This window comes from Sus scrofa, unplaced genomic scaffold (genome assembly GCF_000003025.6).
Source record: "Sus scrofa isolate TJ Tabasco breed Duroc unplaced genomic scaffold, Sscrofa11.1 Contig163, whole genome shotgun sequence".
Taxonomy (NCBI): Eukaryota; Metazoa; Chordata; class Mammalia; order Artiodactyla; family Suidae; genus Sus; species Sus scrofa.
In genome coordinates, this window is record NW_018084922.1 from 39,182 (window position 1) to 65,569 (window position 26,388).

General features: G+C 34.0%; 1 protein-coding gene across 3 annotated transcripts in view; it reads right to left on the reverse strand.

Moving 5' to 3' along the window:
- Positions 1–22,742, reverse strand: part of LOC106508184 (butyrophilin subfamily 1 member A1-like) — a 54,597-nt gene extending 31,855 nt beyond the window's left edge. For all 3 annotated transcript variants that reach the window (XM_021081424.1, XM_021081423.1, XM_021081422.1), the window contains exons 1-2: positions 22,640–22,742; positions 20,429–20,449 (exon numbers count right to left, since the gene is read on the reverse strand). In XM_021081424.1, coding sequence (XP_020937083.1) covers positions 20,429–20,449; positions 22,640–22,688 — 70 coding nt within the window. In that variant the 5' untranslated portion in view covers positions 22,689–22,742. The remainder of the gene's footprint in view (positions 1–20,428; positions 20,450–22,639) is intronic.
- Positions 22,743–26,388: the final 3,646 nt, after the last annotated feature.

Sequence of the window (26,388 nt, forward strand, 5' to 3'; positions counted from 1 at the left end):
ATAAAATGTGGGGAAGGAAAATAATTAAATCTAGACTCTTTTTTAATAGAATATGTTTGATCCTATATGACTGTCAGGCTAAAGCAAGCAGATATAGGATGTGGTTAAAATACATGAAAAACAGGGCAACCACATCAAAACCAAGCAATACATTCACCAAAAATAAAGGAAGAGGACACAAACAGAAAATAAAAGGAAATCATCACAGCAAAGAAAGAAAGAAAGAAAGAAAGAAAGAAAACAACAAAGAAGAAACTGAATCAACTGGAAAACAAGCTTTAAAATGGCAATAAATACATATCTATCAATAATTACCTTAAATGTCAAGGGACTGAATGCTCCAGTCAAAATTAGAGAGTGGCAGATTGGATAAAAAAACAAAATCCTACCATATGCTGCCTACAAGAGGCTCACTTTAGGGCAAAGTACACATATAACTGGAATATGATGGGATGGAAAAAGATATTTCATGCCAATGGACAAGACAGGAAAGCAAGAGTTGCAATACTCATATCAGGCAAAATAGACTTTAAAATGAAGGCCATAAAGACAGATAAAGAAGGACACCATTTAATGAAAAATGGACACATTCAAGAAGAGGATGTTACAATTGTCAACATATATGCCCCTAATATAGGAGCACCCAGAAACATACAACAAATACTAACAGACATAAAAGGAGAAATGGATGGGACTACACTAATAGTTGGAGATGTTAGCACACCACTCACATCAATGGACAGAACCTCGAGAAGAAAGTCAATAAGGCTACAGAAATCCTAAATGACACAGTAGAGAAATTAGACTTAATTGATATTTTTAGGACATTACTGACAAAAAAATCAGAACAAGCCTTCTTTTCAAGTGCACATGGAACATTCTCAAGGATTGACCACATAATGGGGCATAAAGCTAACTTCAAAAAATTTAAGAGAGTAGAATTTTTTTCTCCTTTTATGGCTGCATTTGTGCCTAATGGAAGTTCCCAGGCTAGGGGTTGAATCAGAGCTACAGCTGCTGGCCTACACCACAGCCACAGCAATGCCAGATCTGAGCCGCATCTGCAACCTACACCACAACTCACGGCAACACAAGATCCTTTAATCTACTGAGCAGGACCAGATATCAAACCTGCCACCTCATGGATATTAGTCAGATATTTTTCTGCTGAGTCACAACAGGAACTCCAAAATTATTGAAATTATTTCAAGCATCTTTTCTGACCCCAAGAGAAGATTACTAGTTTCTTTACTAGTCATGACTAGTAAAGAAAGTAGTAATCAACCATAGGAGAGGAAATGAGAAAAAACTGACTAGATGGAGACTAAACAACATGCTACTAAAAAAACCAGTGGATCAGGAGTTCCTGTTGTGGCGCAGATAAGACAAATCTGACCAGGAACCATGAGGTTGCAGGTTTGATTCCTGGCCTTGCTCAGTGGGTTAAGGATCCAGCATTGCCATGAGCTGTGGTGTAGGTCACAGATGCAGCTCGGATCTGGTGCTGCTGTGGCTGTGGTGTAGGTCAGTAGCTGTAGCTCCAATTAGCTTCCTAGCCTGGGAACATCCATATGCTGAGATAAAACAACCAGTGGATCAATGAGGAAATCAGAAGGGAAATTTAAAAATGCCTCGAGACAAATGATACTGAAAACACAACCATTCAAAATCTATGGGATGCCACAAATGTAGTTCTCGGAGGGAAGTTCATAGCAATACAGGCCTCCTTCAAAAAGGAAGAAAAATCTCAAATCAACAACTTAACCTGCCATCTAAAAGAATTAGAAAAGAAGAACAAACAAAACCTAAAGTCAGCAGAAGGAAGGAAATCATAAAGAAGCAAGGAAATCCATCAACTTCCCATGTTGTACAGTGGGGAAAAAAGGTATGTTGGGAGAAATAACAAAAAAATTAAATAAAAAAAATCATCACTTAAAAAAAAAAGAAGCAAGGAGATCGGTCAAATAGAGATTCAAAAAAGAATAGAAAAAGTCAATAAAACCAAGAGCTGGTTCTTTGAAAATTTAAACAAAATTGAGAAACCTCTGGCTAGACTCCCCAAGAAGGGGAAAGAACTCAAATAACAAAATAAGAAATGAAAAAGGAGAAATTTCAAAGAATACTGCAGTAATACAAAAAACTATAAGAGAATAGTATGAACAATTGCATACCAACAAATTTGACAACCTAGAGGAAATGGACAACTTTCTAGACTTCCAGCCTACCAAAACTGAATCAAGAAGAAATAGATCAGCTGAACAGACCAATCACTACAAACAAAATTGAATATGTAATAAAAAAACACTCTCTACAAACCAAAGTCCAGGAGCAAAAGACTTCTCAGGTGAATTCTACCAAACATACAAATAAAAACTCATACCCATCCTTCTTAAACTGTTCCAAAAGGATGAAGAAAAAGGAACACTCCCAATATATTCTTGTGAAGCCACCATCACCCTAATACCAAAACCAAAGATACTACCAAAAAAGAAAATTTATAGGCCAATATCTTTGATGAATATGGACACTAAAATTCTCAACCAAATTTTAGCCAACTGAATCCAGCAACATATAAAAAAGATCATACACCATGACCAAGTGAGATTCATCCCAATTCACAAGGATGGTTCAACATAGGCAAATCAATCAATGTCATACACCACATTAAAAAGGAAAGTCCAAGACAACATGATCATCTCAATAGATGTAGAAAAAGCATTTGACAAAGTCCAACGTCCATTCATCATAAAAAGTCTTACCAAAGTGGGTATAGAAGGAATATACCTTAACATAGTAAAAACTGTTTATGACAAACCTCCAGCCAACATAATACTCAATAGAGAAAAGTTGAAAGCCATCCTGCTAAAATCTGGAAGTCAAGGATGCCCACTCTTACCACTTTTATTCCACATAGTATTGGAAGTCCTAGCCAAGGCAATCAGACAAACAAAAGAAATAAAAGGTATCCAATATGAAACTATTTTCTCCCATTCTGTAAGTTGTCTTTTTGTTTCCTTTGCTGTGCAAAAGCTTGTCCGTTTCATTAGGTCCCATTGGTTTATTTCTGCTCTTATTTCTGTTGCTTTGGGAGACTGACCTGAGAAAACATTTGTAAGGTTGATATCAGAGAATGTTTTGCTTGTGTTCTCTTCCAGGAGTTTGATTGTGTCTTGCCTTATATTTAAGTCTTACAGCCATTTTTGAGTTTACTTTGGTGCATAGTGTGAGGGTGAGTTCTACTTTCATTGATTTGCATGCAGGTGTCCATAAAACTACCATGAAATACCACCTCACACCAGTCAGAATGGCCATGATTAATAAGTCCACAAACAACAAATGCTGGAGGGGGTGTGGGGAAAAGGGAACCCTCTTGCACTGTTGATGGGAATGTAGGCTGGTTCAAACACTATGGAGAATGTTATGCAGGTACCTTAGAAAAATTTTCATAGAACTACCATATGACCCAGCAATCCTACTCTTGGGCATATATCTGGACAAAACTTTCCTTAAAAAAGACACATGCACCCGCATGTCATTGCAGCACTATTCACAATAGCCAAGACAGGGAAACAACCCAAATGTCCATTGACAGACAATTGATGTCGTATATATACACAATGGAATACTACTCAGCCATAAAAAAGAACAACATAATGCCATTTGCAGCAACATGGATGGAACTAGAGACTCTCATACTGAGTGAAGTAAGTCAGAAAGAGAAAAACAAATACCTTATGATATCACTTAGATCTGGAATCTAATATATGGCACAAAGGAACTTTTCCTCAGAAAAGAAAATCATGGACTTGCAGAATAGACTTGTGGTTGCCAAGAGGGAAAGGGAGAGAGTGGGAGGGACTGGGAGCTTGGGGTACATGGATGTAGACTATTGCCTTTGGGATGGATTAGCAGTGAGATCCTGCCGTGTAGCACTGGGAACTATGTCTAGTCACTTATGATGGAGCATGATGATGTGAGAAAAAGAAAATGTATACATGTATGTGTAACTGGGTCATCATGCTGTACAGTAGAAAACTGACAGGACACTGTAAACCAGGTATAAATGAAAAAAAATATATACAAAAAATAAAAATAAAAACAAAGAAAAGATGTATGCACTGCAGTGTTCATTGTAGCACTATTTACAATAGCCAAGACAGGGAAACCACCTGAATGTCCATTGACAGAGGACTGAATAAAGAAGAAGTGGTACATACATTCAGTGAAATATTACTCAGTCATAATAAATGAAATACTGCCATTGGCAGCAACATGGATGCAACTAGAGATTATCATACTGAGTGAAATAAGTCAGATAAAGACAAATATCATATATCACTTATGTGTAGATTCTAATAAAAAATGATATTGATAAAAAAGGACAGATAAAGACTCAGTTATGTCCAGATCAAACTTAGGGTTGCCAGAGGGGAAACTGAGGGGGCAGGGATAAATTTGGAGGAGGGGATTGGCACATGAACACTACTATATATAGGAGAGGTAACTAACAGGGACCTATTGCATAGCACAGGTAGGTCTACTCAATATTCCGTAATAATGTATATGGGGAAAAAAGTATAGGTATATGTATATGTACAACCGATTCACTTTGCTCTAAGCCTAAAGCTAGTACAATATTGTAAATCAACTATACTTCCCCAAAATTTAAAAGAAGTGTCAGAGAGGCCAACTACAAATTTATCTCATACATGTTTCTTTATGGATGACTTTATATATTTAGAAAATTCAGAGTTTGGACCAAATGTATATTTAAAAAAATAATTTTGTTACAAATAGTATCTCAATAGTAGTGCATAATATTGATACCTTAATTTTCCCAATTTTTTACAGGTATGTTCGACTAAGCAGGGTGTCTCTAAGTGAAAATACAATTTGCACTAGTAGTAGTCAATCTATAAAGCTTGTCAGTTTTTCTAGTCAATGCTAAAATCATTGAGAAAGAGAATGACTATAATGTGTCAGCATACATCTTTGTGCAGGTTTGATGGTTTTTAATTCTTTGACTTTACCAAAACTGCAATGAACTGAACTGGCAGTAGGTAGAACTTCTAAAATTACCTTTGGTAAACACTCTTTGAATTTTAACTTTTACCTCAAAAGAAATTCAAAGAATTGAGTGACATCATTTTAACCCCCAATTTTCCACTTCTAATAATGTATAGAAGGACACAGTTTCATGGCACATATGTCTTTTATAAACAAAAAAAAGAAAATAAAATTGAGGCTGAATTCGATTTGGGAAAAATTAAATATGAGTTAATTGTGGTAAAGAAATTCCGTAAAATGTTTGAGTAGGAAGGAAATGTGTATTCATGTACTTTTTAATTGATCACACTGTGTATAAAATAAAGCAGTGAATATTGGGAAAGGGAATCCTTGAGTACAGTTTAACAGCCCTGGTTAGTCATAGAAGAATTAGCCTTTGCATTGGGAAACCTCCTTACCAAGAGTTAAAGAGCTCACACAGCCTGCATTGGACTTATCATCTTGTGTGGGAATATCCTTCCCTGTTTCAGGCTCAACGAACTCTTTATTTTTTATCTCTACTTAAAGCATGTGCATTATATAGTACTTGGCCAACCCTACGTTTGTATCTTTCATCTGAGGGGAGGGGTGGGTCTTTCCATTACAGCACAAGAGTGGTGCATGTAAGCAAATTACTCTTGTGTCAGCCACCAGGAGAGACCTGTTGGCCATGAGGGACCATCAGACACTACTGAAGATAATCTTTGTCTATTCTCTGTGTAAGTTCCATTACTCCATGCAGTGCTTTGTGCTCTTCCTGGTGACTCGGATACCAAAATGCAGTGGGCAGAAGTATTTAGAATTCTCCTCTGGGACTGATCTCCAGTGCTCTATGCCCTGCTCCTTTGAGATTGCTAACTGGTGACCTGTACTCTGCTGGACAGTGACAGTTTTTATCTTAAAATATCTATAAGAAAATTTAGTGAAATCCTTAAAAGGCAAACTTGTTGAGGTTTAGTTTAAGTTGGGTGTAAAACAGTTTACACAATTTTTTTCCAAAATTGTTTTAAAGGTAACGAAAGCAAAATATTTGACAGATGTTGCCTTGCCTTAATTTTGCTTTTTTATTTTGTCTGTTTCATAAATGTGACTTTAGGCTTCATTTAAATCCCTTTAACATTTCCACTTAATTTTCAGAAGGTTAGTACATATTCTTGAATTCACAGTTTTTTTTTTTTTTTCTTTTCAGGGCCACTCCTGAGGCATGTCGAAGTTCCCAGGCTAGGGGTCAAATCAGAGCTACAGATGCTGGCCTATGCCACAGCCATGGCCAAGCTGCATCTGTGACCTACACCACTGCACACTGAGTAAGGCCAGGGATTGAACCCACATCCTCATGGATGCTAGTCATATTCATTTCCACTGCACCACAATGGGAACTCCCACAGACTTTTTTAAGGCAGAAAGTTGCAAGGGGAGTTTTCTGAAGTTTATTGAGGAAGATGTTCATAAATAGTTGAATAAAAAGTAGAATGATCAGATGAAACAAGGACTATGTGCACAAATTGCAATGAGTTAACAATACTTGCTTCTTTTTTTTTATTTTCCCATTGTACAGCAAGGGGATCAAGTTATCCTTACATGTATACATTACAATCACATTTTTTCCCCACCCTTTGTTCTGTTGCAACATGAGTATCTAGACAAAGTTCTCAACAGATGATTGGATTCAGAAGATGTGGTATATACACTCAGCCATAAAAAAGAACGACATAATGCCATTTGCAGCAACATGGATGGAACTAGAGAATCTCATCCTGAGTGAAATGAGCCAGAGAGACAAAGGCAAATACCATATGATATCACTTATAACTGGAATCTAATATCCAGCACAAATGAACATCTCCTCAGAAAAGAAAATCATGGATTTGGAGAAGAGACTTGTGGGAGGATGGGAGGGGGAGGGAGTGGGAGGGACTGGGAGCTTGGGTTATCAGAACTTAGAATAGATTTACAAGGAAATCCTGCTGAGTAACATTAAGAACTTTGTCTAAATACTTGCTTCTTAATGCACCTATGTGAAAAAGAAAGGAAGAACCAATTCATTCAAAATGAAAGACTAGGAGTTCCAGTTGTGGCTCATCAGGTTAAGAACCTGACTAGTATCCATGAAGATGTGGGTTTGATCCTTGGCCTTGCTCAATGGGTTAAAGGATACGATCCAGCATTGCTGTGCACTGCCACGTAGGGTGGAGATAGGGTTAAAGGATCCTGCATTGCTGTGGCTATGGCATAGGGTGGCAGCTGCAGCTCTGTTTTGACTCCTAGCCTGGGAACTTCCATATGCTGCAGGTACAGCCCTAACAAGGAAAGAAAGAAAAAGAAAGAAGGTAAAAAAGGAAGGAAGACCAATATTAGGAAGAGAGGAGGAAAAAATTGAAATATGTCTACAATTTTCTCTCTAGAGCAAAATTACCTACATTTCTGAGCCCTGGAAAGAAAATTCCAAAAGCCTCTTCACCAACTATAAGTAATTCTGATTTGTATCTCCTGCTTGCTGTGAAAAGTACATTGTCTTATTCCAAGACAAATGGATTAAGATTTTTATCTGGAATATGCAATGCCAATTATTTATCTTGCTTGGACTTTCTACCATTATGAAAATAAAATGCATAGCTACATATTTATGTCTATATATATATATATATATATATATATATATATATATGAATGGCAGGTCATTCAAAAGTTATTAATAAGCATGTGGTAATGGCAGTTATCCAACAATAATTATATACTTTCATTATTCATATTATGTGCACTATGTAAATTAAGGTAATGTAGTCATAAATTCTAATCCTTGTAAAAACATAAATAAATTGTCTCATACGCACTTTCTTGAGTTATCATAAGGGATATGGAATTTTGTCAAAAGCTTTTTCTACATCTATTGAGATTGTCATAAATTTTTCCTTTATTTTGTTAATATGATGTATCACATTGATTGTTTTGTAGATGTTGAACCATCCTTACATCACTGGGATAATCCCATTTGATCATAATATAGAATATATATATATATTTTTTTTTTTTCTCTTTTTGCTATTTCTTTGGGCCACTCCCACGGCATATGGAGGTTCCCAGGCTAGGGGTCTAATTGGAGCTGTAGCCACCAGCCTACGCCAGAGACACAGCAACACGGGATCCGAACCGTATCTGCAACCTACACCACAGCTCACAGCAATGCCGGATCGTTAACCCACTGAGCAAGGGCAGGGACTGAACCCGAAACCTCATGGTTCCTAGTCGGATTCGTTAACCACTGCACCACGATGGGAACTCCTGATCATAATATATAATATTTTGATGTATTATTTAATTTCATTTGGTAATATATTGTTGTGGATTTTTGTGTCTACATTCATTAGGAATATTTCCCTCTAATTTTTTTTTCTAGTGCTGTCCTTGTCTGCTTTTGGTATTTCTGTATTGCTAACCTCATAAAATGAATTTGGAAGTGTTCCCTTCCTCTTCTCCTTTGTTTTGCCCTCATCTATGAATGACAGTTTGACCATGAATAAAATTCAAGTTGATAGTTATTCCCTTTTATTTTCTCCTAGATCTTATTGTTGACATTGTGGTATGGACTGTTAGCTAGGTCATTCCTTTGCAGGTCCCCTGAAAGCTGTTTATAGTGGCTATTTTTGCCTGAAATTCTTCAGCTTTACTACAGTATGTCTAAGGTCAGTTTATTTTTATATATCCTGCACAATATTCTGAGTGCACCTTGAACCCCAGAGCTTATGCCTTTCTTCAGTACAGGGATATCTCAACTGCAATCCCTTCAAATACTGCTGCTTCACCAATCCTTCCATCCCCTTCTTATAGAAGTCTTATTCGGCAAATGTTGAAACCTCTCAGCCTTTGATTTTTAAATTTTCTTTCTGATTTTAATTTCTTTTCCTTTCTGTGCAATGTTTGGGGTGAGTTTGAGGTTCTTCTACTCCATTTTCCAATTTGTTAATTCATCTTTAAAATATATCCAGTCGGAGTTTATGCCCTTATTCCCTCTGTTGTTTGTTTGTCATTGATTCTATTTTTCCTGTCTATATTTAAAGTGCACGGCATTGTTTTAGCATGTGTATACACTTCAAAATGGTTACCACTATCAATCTAATTAACACATCCATCACCTTTCATAGATATCTTTCTTTTTGTAGTGAAAATACTTAAGTTCTCTTAGCATATTTCAAGTATGCACTATAGTATTACTACCTATACTCACCATATTGTATATTAGATCTCTAGAATTTATTTGTTGGGAGAGTCTTAAGCCTTTAAGCCCCCCCCACTCATTTGCATAAGAAGGGACCATGGGCTGGGACCACTTCCTCATCAAGAAATAACCTGTACTACCTGTGCAGGGCTTATTACCCTAACTGGAGTATCTTTCCAAGTTTCAAGCTACATGAATGTTCTTTTGATGTGCTTAAGTGTGAATATCAATGGTCCTCAGGCACCCACCTAACTTTCAGTATTTCAGGCTCCACGGAGGGGTTGGGGTGTCCTCATGTTATAGCACAATTGCCCTGCATTGGCTGAATAGTCATGAAGGACTAATACACACAGTTGGAGCTGATAATGCTCTATCTCTTCGCAATGTGAGTAAATCATTGTTGAACACAGTGCTTGACTGTGTTTTGTTTTCCTTTGCAAATTTGTTACCAAGGTGAAATAGAGCATTTGGAGTCCTTCTCTGGGATTGGTACCCAATGTATGGTACTCTGCTCAACATCATTCATCCTGCATAAATAAAACTATTTATTTTTATTGACCAAAATCTCCTGATTTGTCTTACCCTTCAGCCTCCTGGAAAATACCATTCTACTCTCTGCTCACATGAATATTATTTTTTAGATTCTCCCCCCCCAAAAAAAAACATGAAAAAACTTAACGACAGGTTTGACAGTGAGTTAAGCTCAGCTGTTTTTAAGGCAGAGCAGGAGCCACCGGTGAAAAACAAATGATTAGTCATTAGTTGTAATATTAAGGCAACTTGATCTTAACATTTTATATTATTACTTTTTAATCTCCTTTGGGGTTGGGGAGACCGGGGAAAATAGTTTTTAAAACTGCTTGTGTCATATTTGGGTTGTAAATTCATAAGATTTGGTACAACAAAGCAGGATATGCCATTCTGATTTAAATTAAAAAATACAAGTGAGGTCATGTAGCATTATCTTTGCATGTCTGACTTATTTCACTTAGCATAATGCCCTCTAGGTTTAATATATATTGTTGTAAATGATGATTATCTTTCTTTTATAGGGACAAATAATAATATCTACTGGATGTGTACATGCCGTATTTTCTTTATGTGTTCACCTATTGATGAACATATAGGTCATTTCCATATCTTGGCTTTTGTGGTTAATGCTGCATGGGGGTGCAAATATCTTTTTGAGATATTGATTTATTTCCTTTGGATTTATATCCAGAGGTATATATCATATGTTAATTTTAGTTTTAATTTTTGGAAGAACCTATATACTATTTTCCATAGTGGCTGTACCAATTTACATTCCTACCAACAGTGTACAATGGTCCCCTCTTCTCTGTATCCTTGTCAAACTTGTCCCTTTTAGATCTTTTGTCTTTTTGATAAAGCTATTCAACAGCTATGAAGTGATAGCTTATTATGGTTTGCATTTGTCTTTCTCTTTTTATTAGTGATTTTGTACACCTTTTCATATACCTGTTAGCTATTTGTATTTCTTTTTGGAGAAATGTCTATTCAAATCCTTTGTCCACTTTTTAATTGAGTAATTTGGTTTTGCTATTAAATTGAGTTCCTTATATATTTGGGATATTAACCCCTTCAGATATATGGTTTGTAAATATTTTCCTCTATTCTATAGGTTGTCTCTTTACTCTGTTGATCAATTCTTTTGCCATGAGGTTTCTTTGATGAAATCCCACTTGTGTATTTAAAAAAATTTTTTTATTCCCTGTGCTATTGGAGTCACATCCAAAAATACTATTGCCCAGACTAATGTCAAAAATATTTTTCTCTATGTTTTCTTCTAATAGGTTTATAGTTTTAGATCTTATGTTTAAGTCTTTATTCCATTTTCAGTTGATTTTTTATACGTTTGAAATAAATTTCCAATTTAATTCTTCTGCATGTAGATTTTCAGTTTTTGCAAGGCCGTTTATTGAAGAGACCAGCCCTTCCTTGTCTGTTCTTTGCACTCTCAAAGAAGATCTGTCAACAATAAATGTATGAATTTACTTCTGGAATTGCTATTATGATCCTTTGGTATATAAGTATGTATGCCTATTTTTATACAAGGACAGTAGGTTTTGATTAATGCAGCTTTATAATATATTTTAAAACCAGGGAGTGTGATGCTCCCAGCTTTTTTTCTTCTTGCTCAAATTGCTTTGGTTATCCAGAGATTTTTTTTTTTGACCTGTATAAATTTCAGGATTTTAAAAATTTCTGTAAAGAAAAACAAGCATTTGGGATTTTGATAGGAATTACATTGAAACTGTAGATCACTTTGGGCAGTATAGACATTTTAACAATATGCATTCTTCAATCTGTGAACATTATATGTCTTTCCATTATTTGTATTCTTCTATTTCTTTTGTCTGTTTGTTTTTTAGGGCTGCACCCATGGCATATGGAGGTTCCCAGGTTTGGGGTTGAATCGGAGCTACAGCTGCTGACCTATGCCATAGCCACAGCAATACCAGATCTGAGCTGTGCCTGTGACCTACCACACAGCTTATGGCAATGCCAGATCCCCAACCCACTGAGCAAGGCCAGGGATCAAACCCACATCCTCATGAATACCAGGCAGATTTGTTTCCCCTGCACCATGATGGGAACTCCCATTCTTTTATTTCTTTCATCAATATTTTATGCTATTCAGTGTGTAGATTTTTCACCTCCTTAGTTAAATTTATTCCTAAATATTGTATTCTTTTGAATGCTATTGAAAGAGGGGTTACTTTTTAAATACCTCTTTTGTATGGGCTATTAGTGTATAGAAATAAAGCTGACTTTTGTATGTTGATTTAATATCTTGCAACTTTACTAAATTTGTTGTTTTTTTTCCTAATTTTTTTTTTGGCGTGGGAATTCTAAAGGGTTTTTACCTATGAGATCATGTCGTCAGCCAGCACTGACAATTTTACTTCTACTTTTCTATTTTGGATGGCTTTTGTTTTCTTTTTTTGTCTAATAGCTCTGGATAGGATTCCTATATTGGCTAGCACTACATTGAATAAAAGAGGCAATATGAATTCCATGTATTGTTATTTTCTAAAAACAGTTCTAAGAGAGAAATTTATTTTAATAAATGTCAGCATTAAGAAAAATATCTCAAATAAGCAAGTTAAATTTATATTTCAAGTAACTAAGAAAATAAAAATAAACAAGCCTAGTGTCCGTCTTTGGTATCAGGTTAATGATGGTCTTATAAAATGAGTTTGGCAGCTCCCTTCCTGTTGTTTTGGATGTTTGAGAAGAATTGGCATTAGACCTTTTAAAAATATTTGGTAGTATTACTTGTGAAACAATCTGATCTTGGGCCTTCCTTTGTAGGGGGATTTTTGATTGCTAAATCAATCTTACTCATTGTTGGTTTGTTCAGATTTTTTTTCTTCATAATTCAGTGTGAGTAAGGTGCATATTTGTAAAAATGTATCCATTTCTTCTAGGTGATCCAATTTGTTGACGTACAATTGTTTATAGTAATCTCTGCATAGTATCGTATACTGTACAATAGTGTAGTACTTCTGTGATTTCAGTTGTAATGCTTCCTCTTTTTGTTTATGATTTTATTTATTCAAGTCTTCTGTCTTTTATTTTTGGTTATTCTAACTAAAGGTTGGTTAATTTCATTTATATTTTCCAATAGCCCACCTAGTTTTGTTTATATTTTCTATTGTTTTTCTAGTTTGTATTTCATTTATTCTTGCTCTCATTTTTAATATTCTCTTCTTTCTACAAACACTAGGCTTGTTTATTTTTATTTTCTTAGTTACTTGAAATATAAATTTAACTTGCTTATTTGAGATATTTTTCTTAATGCTGACATTTATTAAAATAAATTTCTCTCTTAGAACTGTTTTTAGAAAGTTTTGTTTTTGTTTTTATTCATCTAAGGTATTTACTGATTTCTATTTTTTTTCTTTACCCACTGGTTGTCCAGGAGTGTGTTGTTTAATTTCTGCATATTTGTGAATTTTCCAATTATCCTTCTGTTATTGATTTCTAGTTTCATAGCATTTTGGTCAGAAAGGTACTTGATGAAAATTTCAAGCTTCTTAGTTTTTTGTGGCCCCATCTGTTCTGGAGAATGTTTCATGTGCACTTGAGAAGAATGTGTATTCTGCTGCTGTTAGGTGAAACACAGCATTTGTATCTGTTTTGTCCATTTGGTCTATAGTATAATTGAATATAACTTTTTCTTGTTTATTATTTTTTATTTTCTGTCTAGAAACAGGAAATCCAAAGTCTAGATGTACTTTCCATTGCTGAGGGTAAGTATTAAAGTCCCTTACTTTTGTCTTTCTTGTTGTTGTGGTTGTCTTTTTGGCTGTGCCTGCGGCATGTAGAAGTTCCCAGGCCAGGGATCAATGTGCCAATGACCCAAGCCACTGCAGTGACAAGGCTGGATCCTTAACCCACTGTGCCACAAGGGAACTCTCTGTTCTCTTTTTTTTTTCCTTTTCAATTCTGTTAATATTTAGGTGCTTCAATGTTGGATGTATATATTTACAATTGTTATAGCCTCTTGATGAATTGACTCCTTTGTCATTTTATAATGACCTACTTTGTCTCTTTGACATTTTTTGATTTAAAGTTTATTTTGTGTAAGTATAGGCACTGGTTCTCTCTTGGGGACTACCACTTGCATAAAATATCTTTTTTCATCCCTTCACTTTGTTTGTTTGTTTGTTTGTTTGCTTTTTAAGGCTTCACCCATGGCATATGGAGGTTCTCAGGGTAGGGGTCAAATTAGAGCTACAGCTGCCAGTTTACACCACAGCCACAGCAATGTGGGATCCTAGCCTCGTCTGTGACCTACACCACAGCTCACAACAATGCCAGATTCTTAACCCACTGAGCAATGCCAGGGATTGAATCCACAACCTCATGGTTCCTAGAAAGATTTGTTTCTGCTGCTCCATGATGGGAACTTCCATCCATTCACTTTCAACTTACGTGTGTCCTTAAACTAAAATGGGTATCGTGTAGGCAGCATATTGCTGGTTTTTTTTTCCTTTTATCCATTCAGCCAGTCTGTCTTTTGATTGGGGAATTTAATCCATTAATATTTAAAGTAACTATTACAGATAATAACCTTCTATTGTGATTTAAAAATTATTTTTTTAATGTTTGTAGTTCTTTTCTTCCTCTCTCGATGTCTTCCTTTGTGATTTGATAGTTTCCTGTAGTGGTATGTTTTGATTATATTCTTATTATGTGGTTTGTATCCACTACAACATTTTTTTTTTGTTTTATGGTTACAAAGAAGCTTACCTAAAACACCTTATAGTTAAAACAGTCAATTTTAAGCTATAACAACTTAACTTCAATTGCATTAAAAACTCTGCACTTTTACTTCTATTTTATATTGCTTTACAATTTACCTCTTTTTTGGTTGTGTATCCATTAACAAATTATTACACCTTTGGTTATTTTTAATAGTTTTGCTTTTTAAATTTTTTTCCCCTAAAGTTAAAAGTAGTTTATTAACTACCATTACAGTGTTAAGGTATTTTGAATTTGACTATCTATATGTATTTACCAGTGAATTTAATATTTTCAAATGTTGTTATGTTACTAACAACATCCTTTCATTTCAACTTGAAAAACTTCATTTAATTTTCCTTGTAAAGCAGGTTTAGTGGTGACGAGTATTTCAGCTTTTTTTTTTTTTTTTTTTTTTGGTTTTCAAATTATTTCTTTTTCCTTCATTTTTAAGTATAGTTTTGCCAAACATAGTATTCTTGGTGGGCTGTTATTTTTCTTTCAGCGCTATGAGTATATCATCCTAGTCTCTCCTTAGCTGTAAGATTTCTTCTGGTAAATCCACTGATACCCTTATGAGGGTGCTCTTGTATATGACGAATCTCTCTTCTCTTACTTCTTTCTATTTTTTTTTTGTATTTGACTATGAATCATTTAAGAAAAGTTAATGCCAAACTTTTTCAAAAAATAAGAGGAGAAGACACTTTCAAAATCACCTTATGAGGCCAGAATTACCTTGATTCCAAAACAGACAAAAGCACAAAAGAATAAATCACTAGGTCAATACCCTTGATAAATATATATGCAAAACTCAACAAAATACTTGAAAGTTAAATCCAACAACACATTGAAAACATTAAAATGATCACAGGCCATGGGGAAAAAAAAAACAAGGGGAATTTATCCCCAGCATACAAGGATGGTTCAACATACCAAAATCAATTAATATAACAGACCACATTAACAAAATAAAGTATGACCATCATATGGTTATCTCAATAGATGCAGATAAAGCATTGGACAAAACTGAATACCTTTTAACCCTCTTAACAAACTGGTTATTGAAGGGAATTTACCTCAACATTATAAGAGCCATATATGAAAAGCCCACAACTAACATCATCTCAATGATAAAAAAGCCAAAAGGCTTTTTCTGAAGATCAGGAACAAGGCAAGCATGCCTACTCTCACCACCTCTGTTCTACATAATACTGCAAGTCCTAGCTAAAGCAGTCAGTCAAAGTAAAGGAATAAATAAAAAGAAAACATCCAACAGGAAAGGAAGAAGTAATATTATCTCTGTTCACAGAAGACATGATCTTAAATATATAAGGCTCTAAATATTTCACACAAAAAATTTAGAACAAACAAATGATTTCAGTCAAGTAGCAGGATATAAAGTCAACATTGATATCCTTTGAAAAGGAAATTAGAAAAGTAATTTCTCATACAATAATACTGAAAAGACTATAATATTTAGGAATAAACCTAAGAGTGAAAGACTTGTATACTGACAACTACAAAACATTTATGACAAAAATTAAGGAAGACAAGCAAATGGAATGTTATCCCATGTTCATCGATTTAAAAACTCAGTATTGTTAAAATGTCTATGTTATGCACAGCAATCTGCCTATTCAATACATTCCCTACCAAACTCCCAACAGCATTTCTTCACAGAAATAGAAAAAAAACTAACATTTATATGGAATTTCAGAAGACCATAGATGGCTAATCAATTTTGAGAAAGAATGCAGCTGGAAACATCACCTTTTCTGATTCCAAAATATAATATAAATGCACACTAATCAAACAGTACTGCACTGGCATAAAGATAGACATGTAAACTTATGGAACAGAATAGAGATTCCCCCTTTCAAAATATACACATATGTAATCAACTGATCTTTGTTAAGGGTGTCAAGAATGCACAATGAAGAAAGAATACTCTTTTCAACAAATTTTGCCTGGAAAACTGAATATTCACATTCAAAAGAATGAAATTGACCCTTATCTTATACCATACAGTCAGATATACCCAAAATGGAAGAAAGATTCAAAAATAAGATCCCAAAGTATAAAAGTCCTAGAAAAACACTTAAGGCCAAAGCTTCATGATATTAATTTTGAGAATACTTTCTTGGGTAATAATTTCTTAACAGCAAAAGCACTGGCAAAAATAAAGAGCAAAGAAAAAAAACAAATTTAAGGGTTACATAAAACTAAAAATCTTCTGCATAGCAAGGGAAACAATCAAAAATGAAAAGGTCACCTATGGAATTTGAACGAATATTTTCAAATCATATATCTAATAATATATTAATCTCAAGGATATATAAGGAACTTGTCTAATTAATTGACAAAGAAAAAGAGAAAAACCCTCGTAACCCAATTAAAAATGGTCTATGAACTTGAATAGACATTTCTCCAAAGAAAATATGCAAATGGCAAAAAGTATATGAAAATGTGCTCAACATCACTGACCATCAGCGAAATGTGAATGAAAAGCACCATGAAATATTATTTCACAATTGTCAGGATAAGTATATTGAATAAAGATAACAGGTGTTACTAAAGGTATACAGAAATTTAATTCTTTTACACCATTGGTGAGAATACCAAATGGTGCCTCCTTTATCCAATGGAGGTTTCTCAAGAAATAAAAAGAGACTACCATATGATCCAACAGTCTCACTTGTGATATTTATCCAAAAGAATTGAAAGCAGGATTATAAATAGGTATTACTACTCCCATGTTCACTGCAACATTATTCACATTACCTGAGATGTGGAAACAACCTAAATGCCCACTAAAGATGAAAGAATAAAGAGGTTTATACATACAATATAATATTGTTAAGCATTAAGAAGGAAATTCTGCAATATGTGACAATGTGGATAAACCTTGAGGATATTATGTCAAGTGACTTGTCAGCTACAAAAAGGCAATTACTGCATGATTGACATATAGCATCTAAAAGAGTCAAATTAATAGAATTAAAGAGTGAAATAATGGTTGTCAGGGGCCATGTTGAAGGTCAAATGGGAAATTACTAACGAAGGGACATACATCCTAGAGCTTTGCTGCGCAACATTGTACCTATAGTTAACAAAATTGTATTGTACACTTAAACATTTGTTAAGAGGGTAGAGCTCACATTGTGTTCTTACCACAATAAAATGAAATTTAAAAAATTATGCCATGAATTTGAAATATATTCAAACTTACAATAAGAATTTTCTTTGTATGGGATACCTTCACTTAAACTATTGCATTTGGAGTGGATAAGCAATGAGATCCTGCTGTATAGCACAGAGAACTACATCTTGTCACTTGTGATGCAACATGATGGAGGATAATATGAGAAAAAGAATGTATATATATTTGTGACTGAGTCACTATGCTGTACAGTAAAAATTGACAGAACACTGTAAACCAACTCTAATGGAAAAAATAAAAATCATTAAAAAATTTTTAAAAAATCACACCTTAAAAAAAAATCAGCTCAATAACATTGCTACTATTAACCTGTGTCTTTAAAAGAATTGAAACATGAGAGTTCAGTTCTGCAATATGCCAATTATTATTTTTTTTGTTTCCTCAGTTTATTTACTTTTTACTAATGTGACTTACTGAGAACTAAAGATTGTTTATTATCTAATATCTATTGTAATAGAGGGTAATTAATTCTAAACATCTCAATAAGAAGTAAAAATAAACTTTACCCAATTTGTATAGTGGTTTAAAAAGAAAATGATCTGAGTATGTTTTCGAGAAAGTGTACATTTCCTCCACCTAAATATTCATAAATTCAGAAGTAAATATAATTAGCAGAATCCATTGTCAAAAACATTTCATATACATAGATTCTTTATAGAGAATACCTTGCATCTTGGAAAACTGATAAAGTTTAAGTGCAAATGGAAGTAATTTTGGTGACTTCAGTTGGAATGAGAAAAAAATAAGACGTACTAATGTAAATTTAAAGAATCTGAAAAGGAATGGATATATTTATATGTATAACTGTATTACTTTGTTATACACCTGAAACACACCATTGTGAGTCAACTATACTGTGATAAAATTTTTTAAAAATAGGAGTTCCTACTGTGGTGCAATGAGATTGGAGGCATCTTGGGAGCTTTGAGACACAGGTTTGAGCCCCAGCCCAGCACAGTGGGTTAAGGATCCAGCATTGCTGCAGCTGTGGTGTAAGTAGCAAATGAGGCTCAGATCCGATCCCTGGCATGGGAACTCCATATTCTTTCTGCAGGGTGGCAAATAAAATAAAATAAAATAATATAAATTTAAGACATACAACATGTGAGGAACATGTTTGTTTCGAGGACAATAAAAGAACAAGGAACAAGGCAATACTTGACAAAAGTTCCAAAAGGGCTATGTGTACAATGTAAAAATGACTAATGGAACTCAGTATTGTCTATTACAACAATATATGAAAAACAAAGAGAGATAGAAATATTATTAATTTATTCAGTTGATTATTCAATAAAAATAATCATAGGTTGTCATGGTAACTGCAAACCAAAAATCTACAGTAGATAGACAAATAAGAAACAATACTCCAAACCTAACACTAAAGATAATCATTAAACCATAGGCGAATAAGAGAATGGAAGAAAAAAGACTAACAAAAATAAATCCAAAACAATTAACAAAGTGGCAATAAGAACATACATGTCAATAATTGTCTTAAATGTAAGTGGGCTAAATGCTCCAACCAATAGCCATAGACTTGCTGAATGGATACAAAAATAAGACCCATATATATGCTGTCTACAAGAGGCTCACTTCAGTTTTAGGGACACATACAAACTGAAAGTAAGAGAATGGAAGAAGATATGCCAGGCAAATAGAAATCAAAAGAAAGCTGGAATAGCAATACTCATATCGGAAAAAAATAGACCTTAAAATAAAGAATGTTATAAGAGACAAAGAAGGTAATTACATAATGATCAAAGGATAAACCCAAGTAATATAACAATTGTAAATATATATGCACACAACATAGGAGCACCTCAATATATAAAGCAACTGCTAACAGCCTTAAAAAGAGAAATTGACAATAAATAGTGGGGGACTTTAACACCCCACTTATGGAGTTGGATGGATTATCCAGACAGAAAATCAATGAGGAGACGTAGGCCTTAAATGCTGCACTAGACCAGATGAACTTTATAGATATTTATAGACTATTCCATCTAAGAGCAGCAGAATACACATTCTTCTCAAGCACACAGGGAACATTCTTTAGATTAGATCACATTCTGGGCCACAAATCAAAGTAATGAATTGTTTTAGGCTTAATTGTGTTCCGTAGAAATTCACATGCTGGTCTTATCACATGGTACCTCAAAATGTGACCTTACTTGAAATAACATCATTGCAGATGTAATTAGTTAAAATGAGGTCGTTAGGGTATGCCCTAATCCGTTATGACTGCTATCCTTATGAAAATGGAAAATTTGGGCATAGAGACAGATATGCATTAAGAAGGACAGTGTGAAGAGACACAGAAAGAACGTCATGTGAAGATAAAGTCAGAAATCTACAAGCCAAGAAATGCAACAGATTTCCAACAAACCACAAGTAGTGATGGAAGGCATGGGACAGACTCTCTCTCATCACTTCAAAGGAACCAACCCTGCTGATATCTTGATCTCAAACTTATATTCTCCAGAACTATAAGACAATAAATTTTGTTACTTACACAATCTAGTTTGTGGTATTTTGTTATGGAAGCCCTGGCAAACTAATAAACAAATACTTATAAATGAACTCCGATTATAATTAATAACATTATCTTATTTTTATGCTTAAGTGATTTAATTGATAATTTCTATTAGGGGGGAGTGTTAATATTTCAATCCTACCTGAATGTCCATGGAGAGAACCTGAAAGGGAAAAGAATCTTTTATTAGGCCTCTTAGGCTTATAGGAAACAGAGTAGAAGCATAATATTAAATTAATATTTTATGTTATAAACATGACATTTTTTATATGATTATATAATTATTTTTATTAATTTTCAGAAAAAAGCTATAGTTTCAGGCATTATCAGGTGTGTCAAGCTTTTAAACAATACTGTTTTCTATTCCACAATAATTCAAAAATATATTAATTAGCAGTTATGTTATGGAAGGCTTAAATATTTTAAGGGTCTTGCCTGATTTTACATGACATTTAATTGGAAGATACTCTAAACCTAAGGAAAGAATTATCATGGGATCATTCCACTCAAGCCCTCAAGAAATGAGGCTTGATGAGAAGGAGCAAATGAGATTTATGAATATGAATGCAAAGTTCTCAACAAAAAATTTAGTTAACTTTATATAGCAATAATTAAGAGATTATACATCTTGAACAAGAAAGTTTTTATCAGAATTATAAGAATTAAAGAAAATCACTAGATTCCCTGCACATGAATTATAATTAGTTCATGTCTCATTTTGCTTGACCTATTCTGAGCTAATGCCTGTTTTCTAAGGATAATTATTAATACAGCTTGTATTCGTTATCTGTTGTTAAATAGTAAATGAGCACAAATTTAGTGGCTTAAAAAATACAAATTTATTATCTCATATTTTCTTACCAAGCATAAGATATAGTTTTGCTGGGTTCTCTACCTCAGGATTTTTCATGAGGGTGAAATGAAGGTGTTGGTCACCACTGGGATCTTGGCTAGAGAAGGATGTGTTTTCAAGCTCATTTGTATGGCTGCAGGTGGACTTCCAACAGAATGGCTATTGGTTTGAGGATCTTAGTTCTTAGCTGGCTATTTGCTTAGAGCTGCCATCAGATCCTTGCCATGTGGTTTTCCTTAACCTGACAACTTGCTTTGTTGGAATAAAAGGAAGAGAGTCTGGTAGTGAGACAGAATCAGAATCTTTTGTAACATAATAATTGATGTGATAGCCCTTCAAACTTCAGATAAGGAAACAATTATTCAAAAGGAGAAGATTATACAGGCCATAAATACCTAGAGGCAGAGATCATTGATGACCAGGTGACATTTTTTGAGTTTAGGATAATCTTTGCATCACATCATCACAGCTTCCTGGTTTCTGTCTTCTCAGCAGTAACAACTTTAGCCACAAAAATATACCTATTCTTTTTACTTCAGAATAAGTCCATAAATAGACTGATTATAAACAAATGTTCAGTTTAAACATGCTGTGAAAGGAAAACTTTCTATTATTATTTTGATCTTAAGGAGGTATATTGTAGGCCACCCTAAAATATGCCAAAGTGGCATATTGAGTATTTTGAATTAAAGGTACTTGTAAAACAGTCAATGCAAAGACACTCTGACCCTCCTTTCTGACTGTCCTGAAAATAGAAAATCAATCTCCTATGTGAAAGATACCCTTACTGCACCAGGAGTTAGAGATACATCTTTATGACCAGAGATAAAAATCTGAGAATGCTGTGTAAACAAACTCTGCTTAGTTTATTCACCAATTAGTACTTAGTACCAAAGTCTAAGTTTCTTTGCCAGGTCAGTTCTTCACAAATAAATTTATTTATTTATTTATTTATCTAAAAAATACATAAGCACCCTACTTTAATTACTTCTTGGGTCTCACATCTATGAGACCTCTGTATGGACAAAGTTATTTTTTTCTCTTATTACTCTGCCTTGTGTCAATTTAATTATTAGATCAGCCAAAGAAATAAAGGTAGGTAGGGGGATTTTTTTTCTTCCCTGATAATCTTGTTTTTTCATTTTTTATGGCCACATCTGTGGCATGTGGAAGTTCCTGGGCTAGGTGTCTGACTGAAGCTGCAACTGCAGTCTTATACCACAGCCATGGCAACACTGGATCCAGGCTGCATCTGTGACCTATGCAACAACTTGCTGCAAAACACTGGATCCTTAACCTAGTTAGTGAGGCCAGGGTTTGAACTTATATCTTCATGGACAAAAGTTGGGTTCTTAACCTGCTGAGCCACAACAGCAACTCCAGTCTTGTTTTTTTCAACATAGGTAATGTATCAAGACAAAATTGATGTCTTTTCCTAATTTTCACCACTCACTATATTGGCTTTATTATAATTGATTGCATTATATTTTTATATCTTACCTCTTGTTTTGAAATAAAGTATGCAAAAAATGAAAAATAAAAGTGTCATTATTGCAGCAATGATTCCAAGCACTATTATTATTATATTTTTGTCAGAACGATTTTCTGAAAAACAAAAAATATGATGTATGCAATTAGGATCAGTATTCATTCTTAGTCCCCTTTCACCCCAAAGAACACATTCTCCAGAAAAGATCATATGTTAGGCCACAAAATCAATGATGATAAATTTAAGCAAATTAAGATCATATCAAACATCTTTTCCAACCACAGTTTTATAAAACTAGAAATTAACTACAAGAAGAAAAATGAAAAACAAATAAACACATGGTGATTAACTAAGGAATGAATGGGTCATTGATGCTCTCAAAAAGGAAATAAATAAGTAGTTGGAATCAAATGAAAATGGACATTTGTCCAAAATCTATAAGATGCAGGGGAAACAGTTCTAAGAGGAAAGTTCATTGTGATAGAGGCCTATTTCATGAAACAAACAAACCAAAAAAACTCAAACAATCTAAATGCACAAATAAAGGAATTAGAAAAAGAAAATTCACAGGTAAATTCTACCAAACATTTAAAGAGGCAAACACGTATTTTCATAATTATTTCAAAAAATTGAAGAAGAAAGGGCACTTTCAAACTCATTTTACAAGACAGTATCCTGATCCCCAAATCAGACACAACAAATATAAAGCCAGAAAATTACATCAACATCCCTGATATACTTAGTTGCAAAAATCTAAAGTTGGCACAACCTTGTAAATCAACTGTACTTTTATAAAAAAAATAGGTGCAAAAATCCTCAACAAACTCCAGCAAACTGAAGGCAAGAATACATTAAAAGGATCATATATCATGATCAGTTGGGATTCATTCCAGGGGTGCAAGGATAGTTTAACATTTGTAAATAAATGTGATACAACATATTAATAAAATAAAGAATAGTCATACGATCATCTTACTAGATGCAGAAAAAGCATTTGACACAACTCAACATCCATTTTTGATAAAAACTCTGAACGATGTGGGTATAGAGGGAAATTACCTCAGTGTGATAAAAGGCTATATATGACAAGTCCACAGCTAACATCATACTCAATTGTGAAAAGCTGAAAATATTTCTTCTAAATCAGGAACAAGACAAAGATGCCCACTATCACCACTTTTATAAACATAGTATTGGAATTCCTAGCCACAGCAATCATACAAGTCAAATAAATAAAAGACATCCAAATTGAAAAGGCAGAAGTGAATTGTCACCTGATACTGTACAAAGACAATCCCAAACACACTATCAAAAAACTACTAGAGTTCATTAATGAATTTGGTAAAGTTGCAGGACGCCAAATTATTTACAAAAATCTGTTGCATTTCTATACACTAACAGTGAACCATCAGAAAGAGAAAGTAAGGTAACAATCCCATTTATCATTGCATCAAAAAGAATAAAATACCTGTGAATACATCTAATTAAAGGGATGAAAGTCTTGTTCTCAGAAAACTATAAGACACTGAAGAAAGAAATGGAAATAACTCAAACAGATGGAAAGATACATTCAGGATTGAAGGAATTAATATACTAAAACACCCATACTACCCAAGACAATCTACAGATTTAGTGCAATCCCTATCAAAATACTAATGGCATTTTTTCACAGAACTAAAACAAATAATTTTAAAATTTGTAAGGAACACAAATAATCCAAATAGCTAAAACAATCTTGAGAAAGAAGGAAAGAGCTGAAGGAATCAGATTCCTTGACTTCAGACTATGTTACAAGGCTATGGTAATCAAAACAATACAGTACTGTCACAAAAATAGACACATAGCTCAATGGAACAGGATAGAGAACCTAGAAATAAACTCATTCACTCATGGTTGGTTGTTTTATGATAAAGCCGGAAGAATATACAATGGATAAAAGATAGTGCCTTCAATAAGTGGTGTTGGGAAAGCTGGATGGCCACATGTAAATCAATGAATTCAGAACACTCCCTCATACCATTTGGAAAAAAACCCTCAAAATGGAATAAGGACAAATTTAAGACTGGCTACTATAAAACTCCTAGAGGGAAACAGAGGTAGAACACTTTGATATAAATCACAGCCATATTTTTTTTTTTGGATAGTCTCCTAATATAAAGGAGAGAAAGCCAAAAATAAACAAATTGGACCTAATTAAATTTAAAAGCTTTTGCACAGCTATGGAAAATCATTGATGAAATGAAAAGACAACCTACTGAATGGGAGAAAATATGTGCAAATATTTTTGCCAATAAGGGATTAATATCCAACACATATACACAACTCATACAACTCAACATCAAAAAACATACAACCCAATTAAAAATGGGCAGAAGAACTGAATAGACATTTTCCAAAGATGAAATGCAGATGGCCAACAAGCACATGAAAAAGATACTCAACATCACTGATCATTGGGAAATGCAAATCAAAGCCACGGTGAGATATCACGTCACACCTAGCAGAATGGGTATCATCAAAAAGACACAAATAACAAATGTTGGCAAGGATGTGGAGAAAGGGAAACCTCGTACACTGTTGGTGGGAATATAAATTGGTGCAGCCATTGTAGAAAATGGTATGGAGATTTCTCAAAAAACTAAAAATAAAACTACCATATGATCCAGCAATTCCACTTTTAGGTATTTATCTCAACAAACCAAAACACTAATTTGAAAAGATACATGCATTTGAATGTTTATTATTATTTACACTTGCCAAGAAATAGAAATAACCTAAATGTTCAACAAGAGATGAATGCATAAAGAAGTAGTACACACTCACACAATGGACTACTACTCAGTTATAAGAAAGAACAAAATGTTGCCACTTGCAGCAACACTGATGGACTTGGAGGGCATTATGCTAAGTGAAATAAGTCAGAGAAAGACAAATACTGTATGACATTACTTCTATGTGGAATTTAAAAAATACAACAACTAGTGACTATAGCAAAAATAAGCAAATTCACAGATACAGAGAACAAACTAGAGGTTTCCAGTGGGGAGGATGGAGAGAGACAATATAGGGGATGGGGAGTGGAAGGTACAAATTATTGGGTGTTTGATAGACTTAGTGGTTTATTGTACAACATGGGAAATTTAGCAAATGTTTTGTAATAATTGTAAATGGAAAGTAAGTTTTAAAAGTATAAAAACTTAAAAAAATCAAAGCCTCCCCTTAACAGCTGATAAAAATAAAGGCAAATTAAATCCACGAAAAGTAGGAGTAAAATAATTGTGCTTAGAATGTAACTAAATTAACTAGAAAATATATGATTCTGCCATTTTACCTTCAAGAGAAGTAAAGTCACATGCCTAACACAAATACTTTTCCAGAAAGTACACAGCAGTTATATTTAATATTTAGAAAATGAAAACAAACCAAATGTTCATGAACAAGTTAATAGATGAATCAATCATGGTATATCCATACAATAGAATACTATTTGGTAACAGATAAGTAAACAATTTTCTCATGCTACAACATGCTTATATACTATTTCTTAGATTCGGTGAGTATGTTACCTTACAGAGCAGAAAAAAAAGAAAAAGAAAAAAAAAACCCCAAAAACCCCTCTGTAAATGTGATTAAGTTAAAGACACTGAGATGAGACAGTTAAAGATAACTGAGATGGGAAATTATCTTTGATTATCTAGGTGAGTCAAATGCAGTTGTAGGGGTCCTTACAAGTGAAAGAAGGAAGTGGGAATGTCAGAGT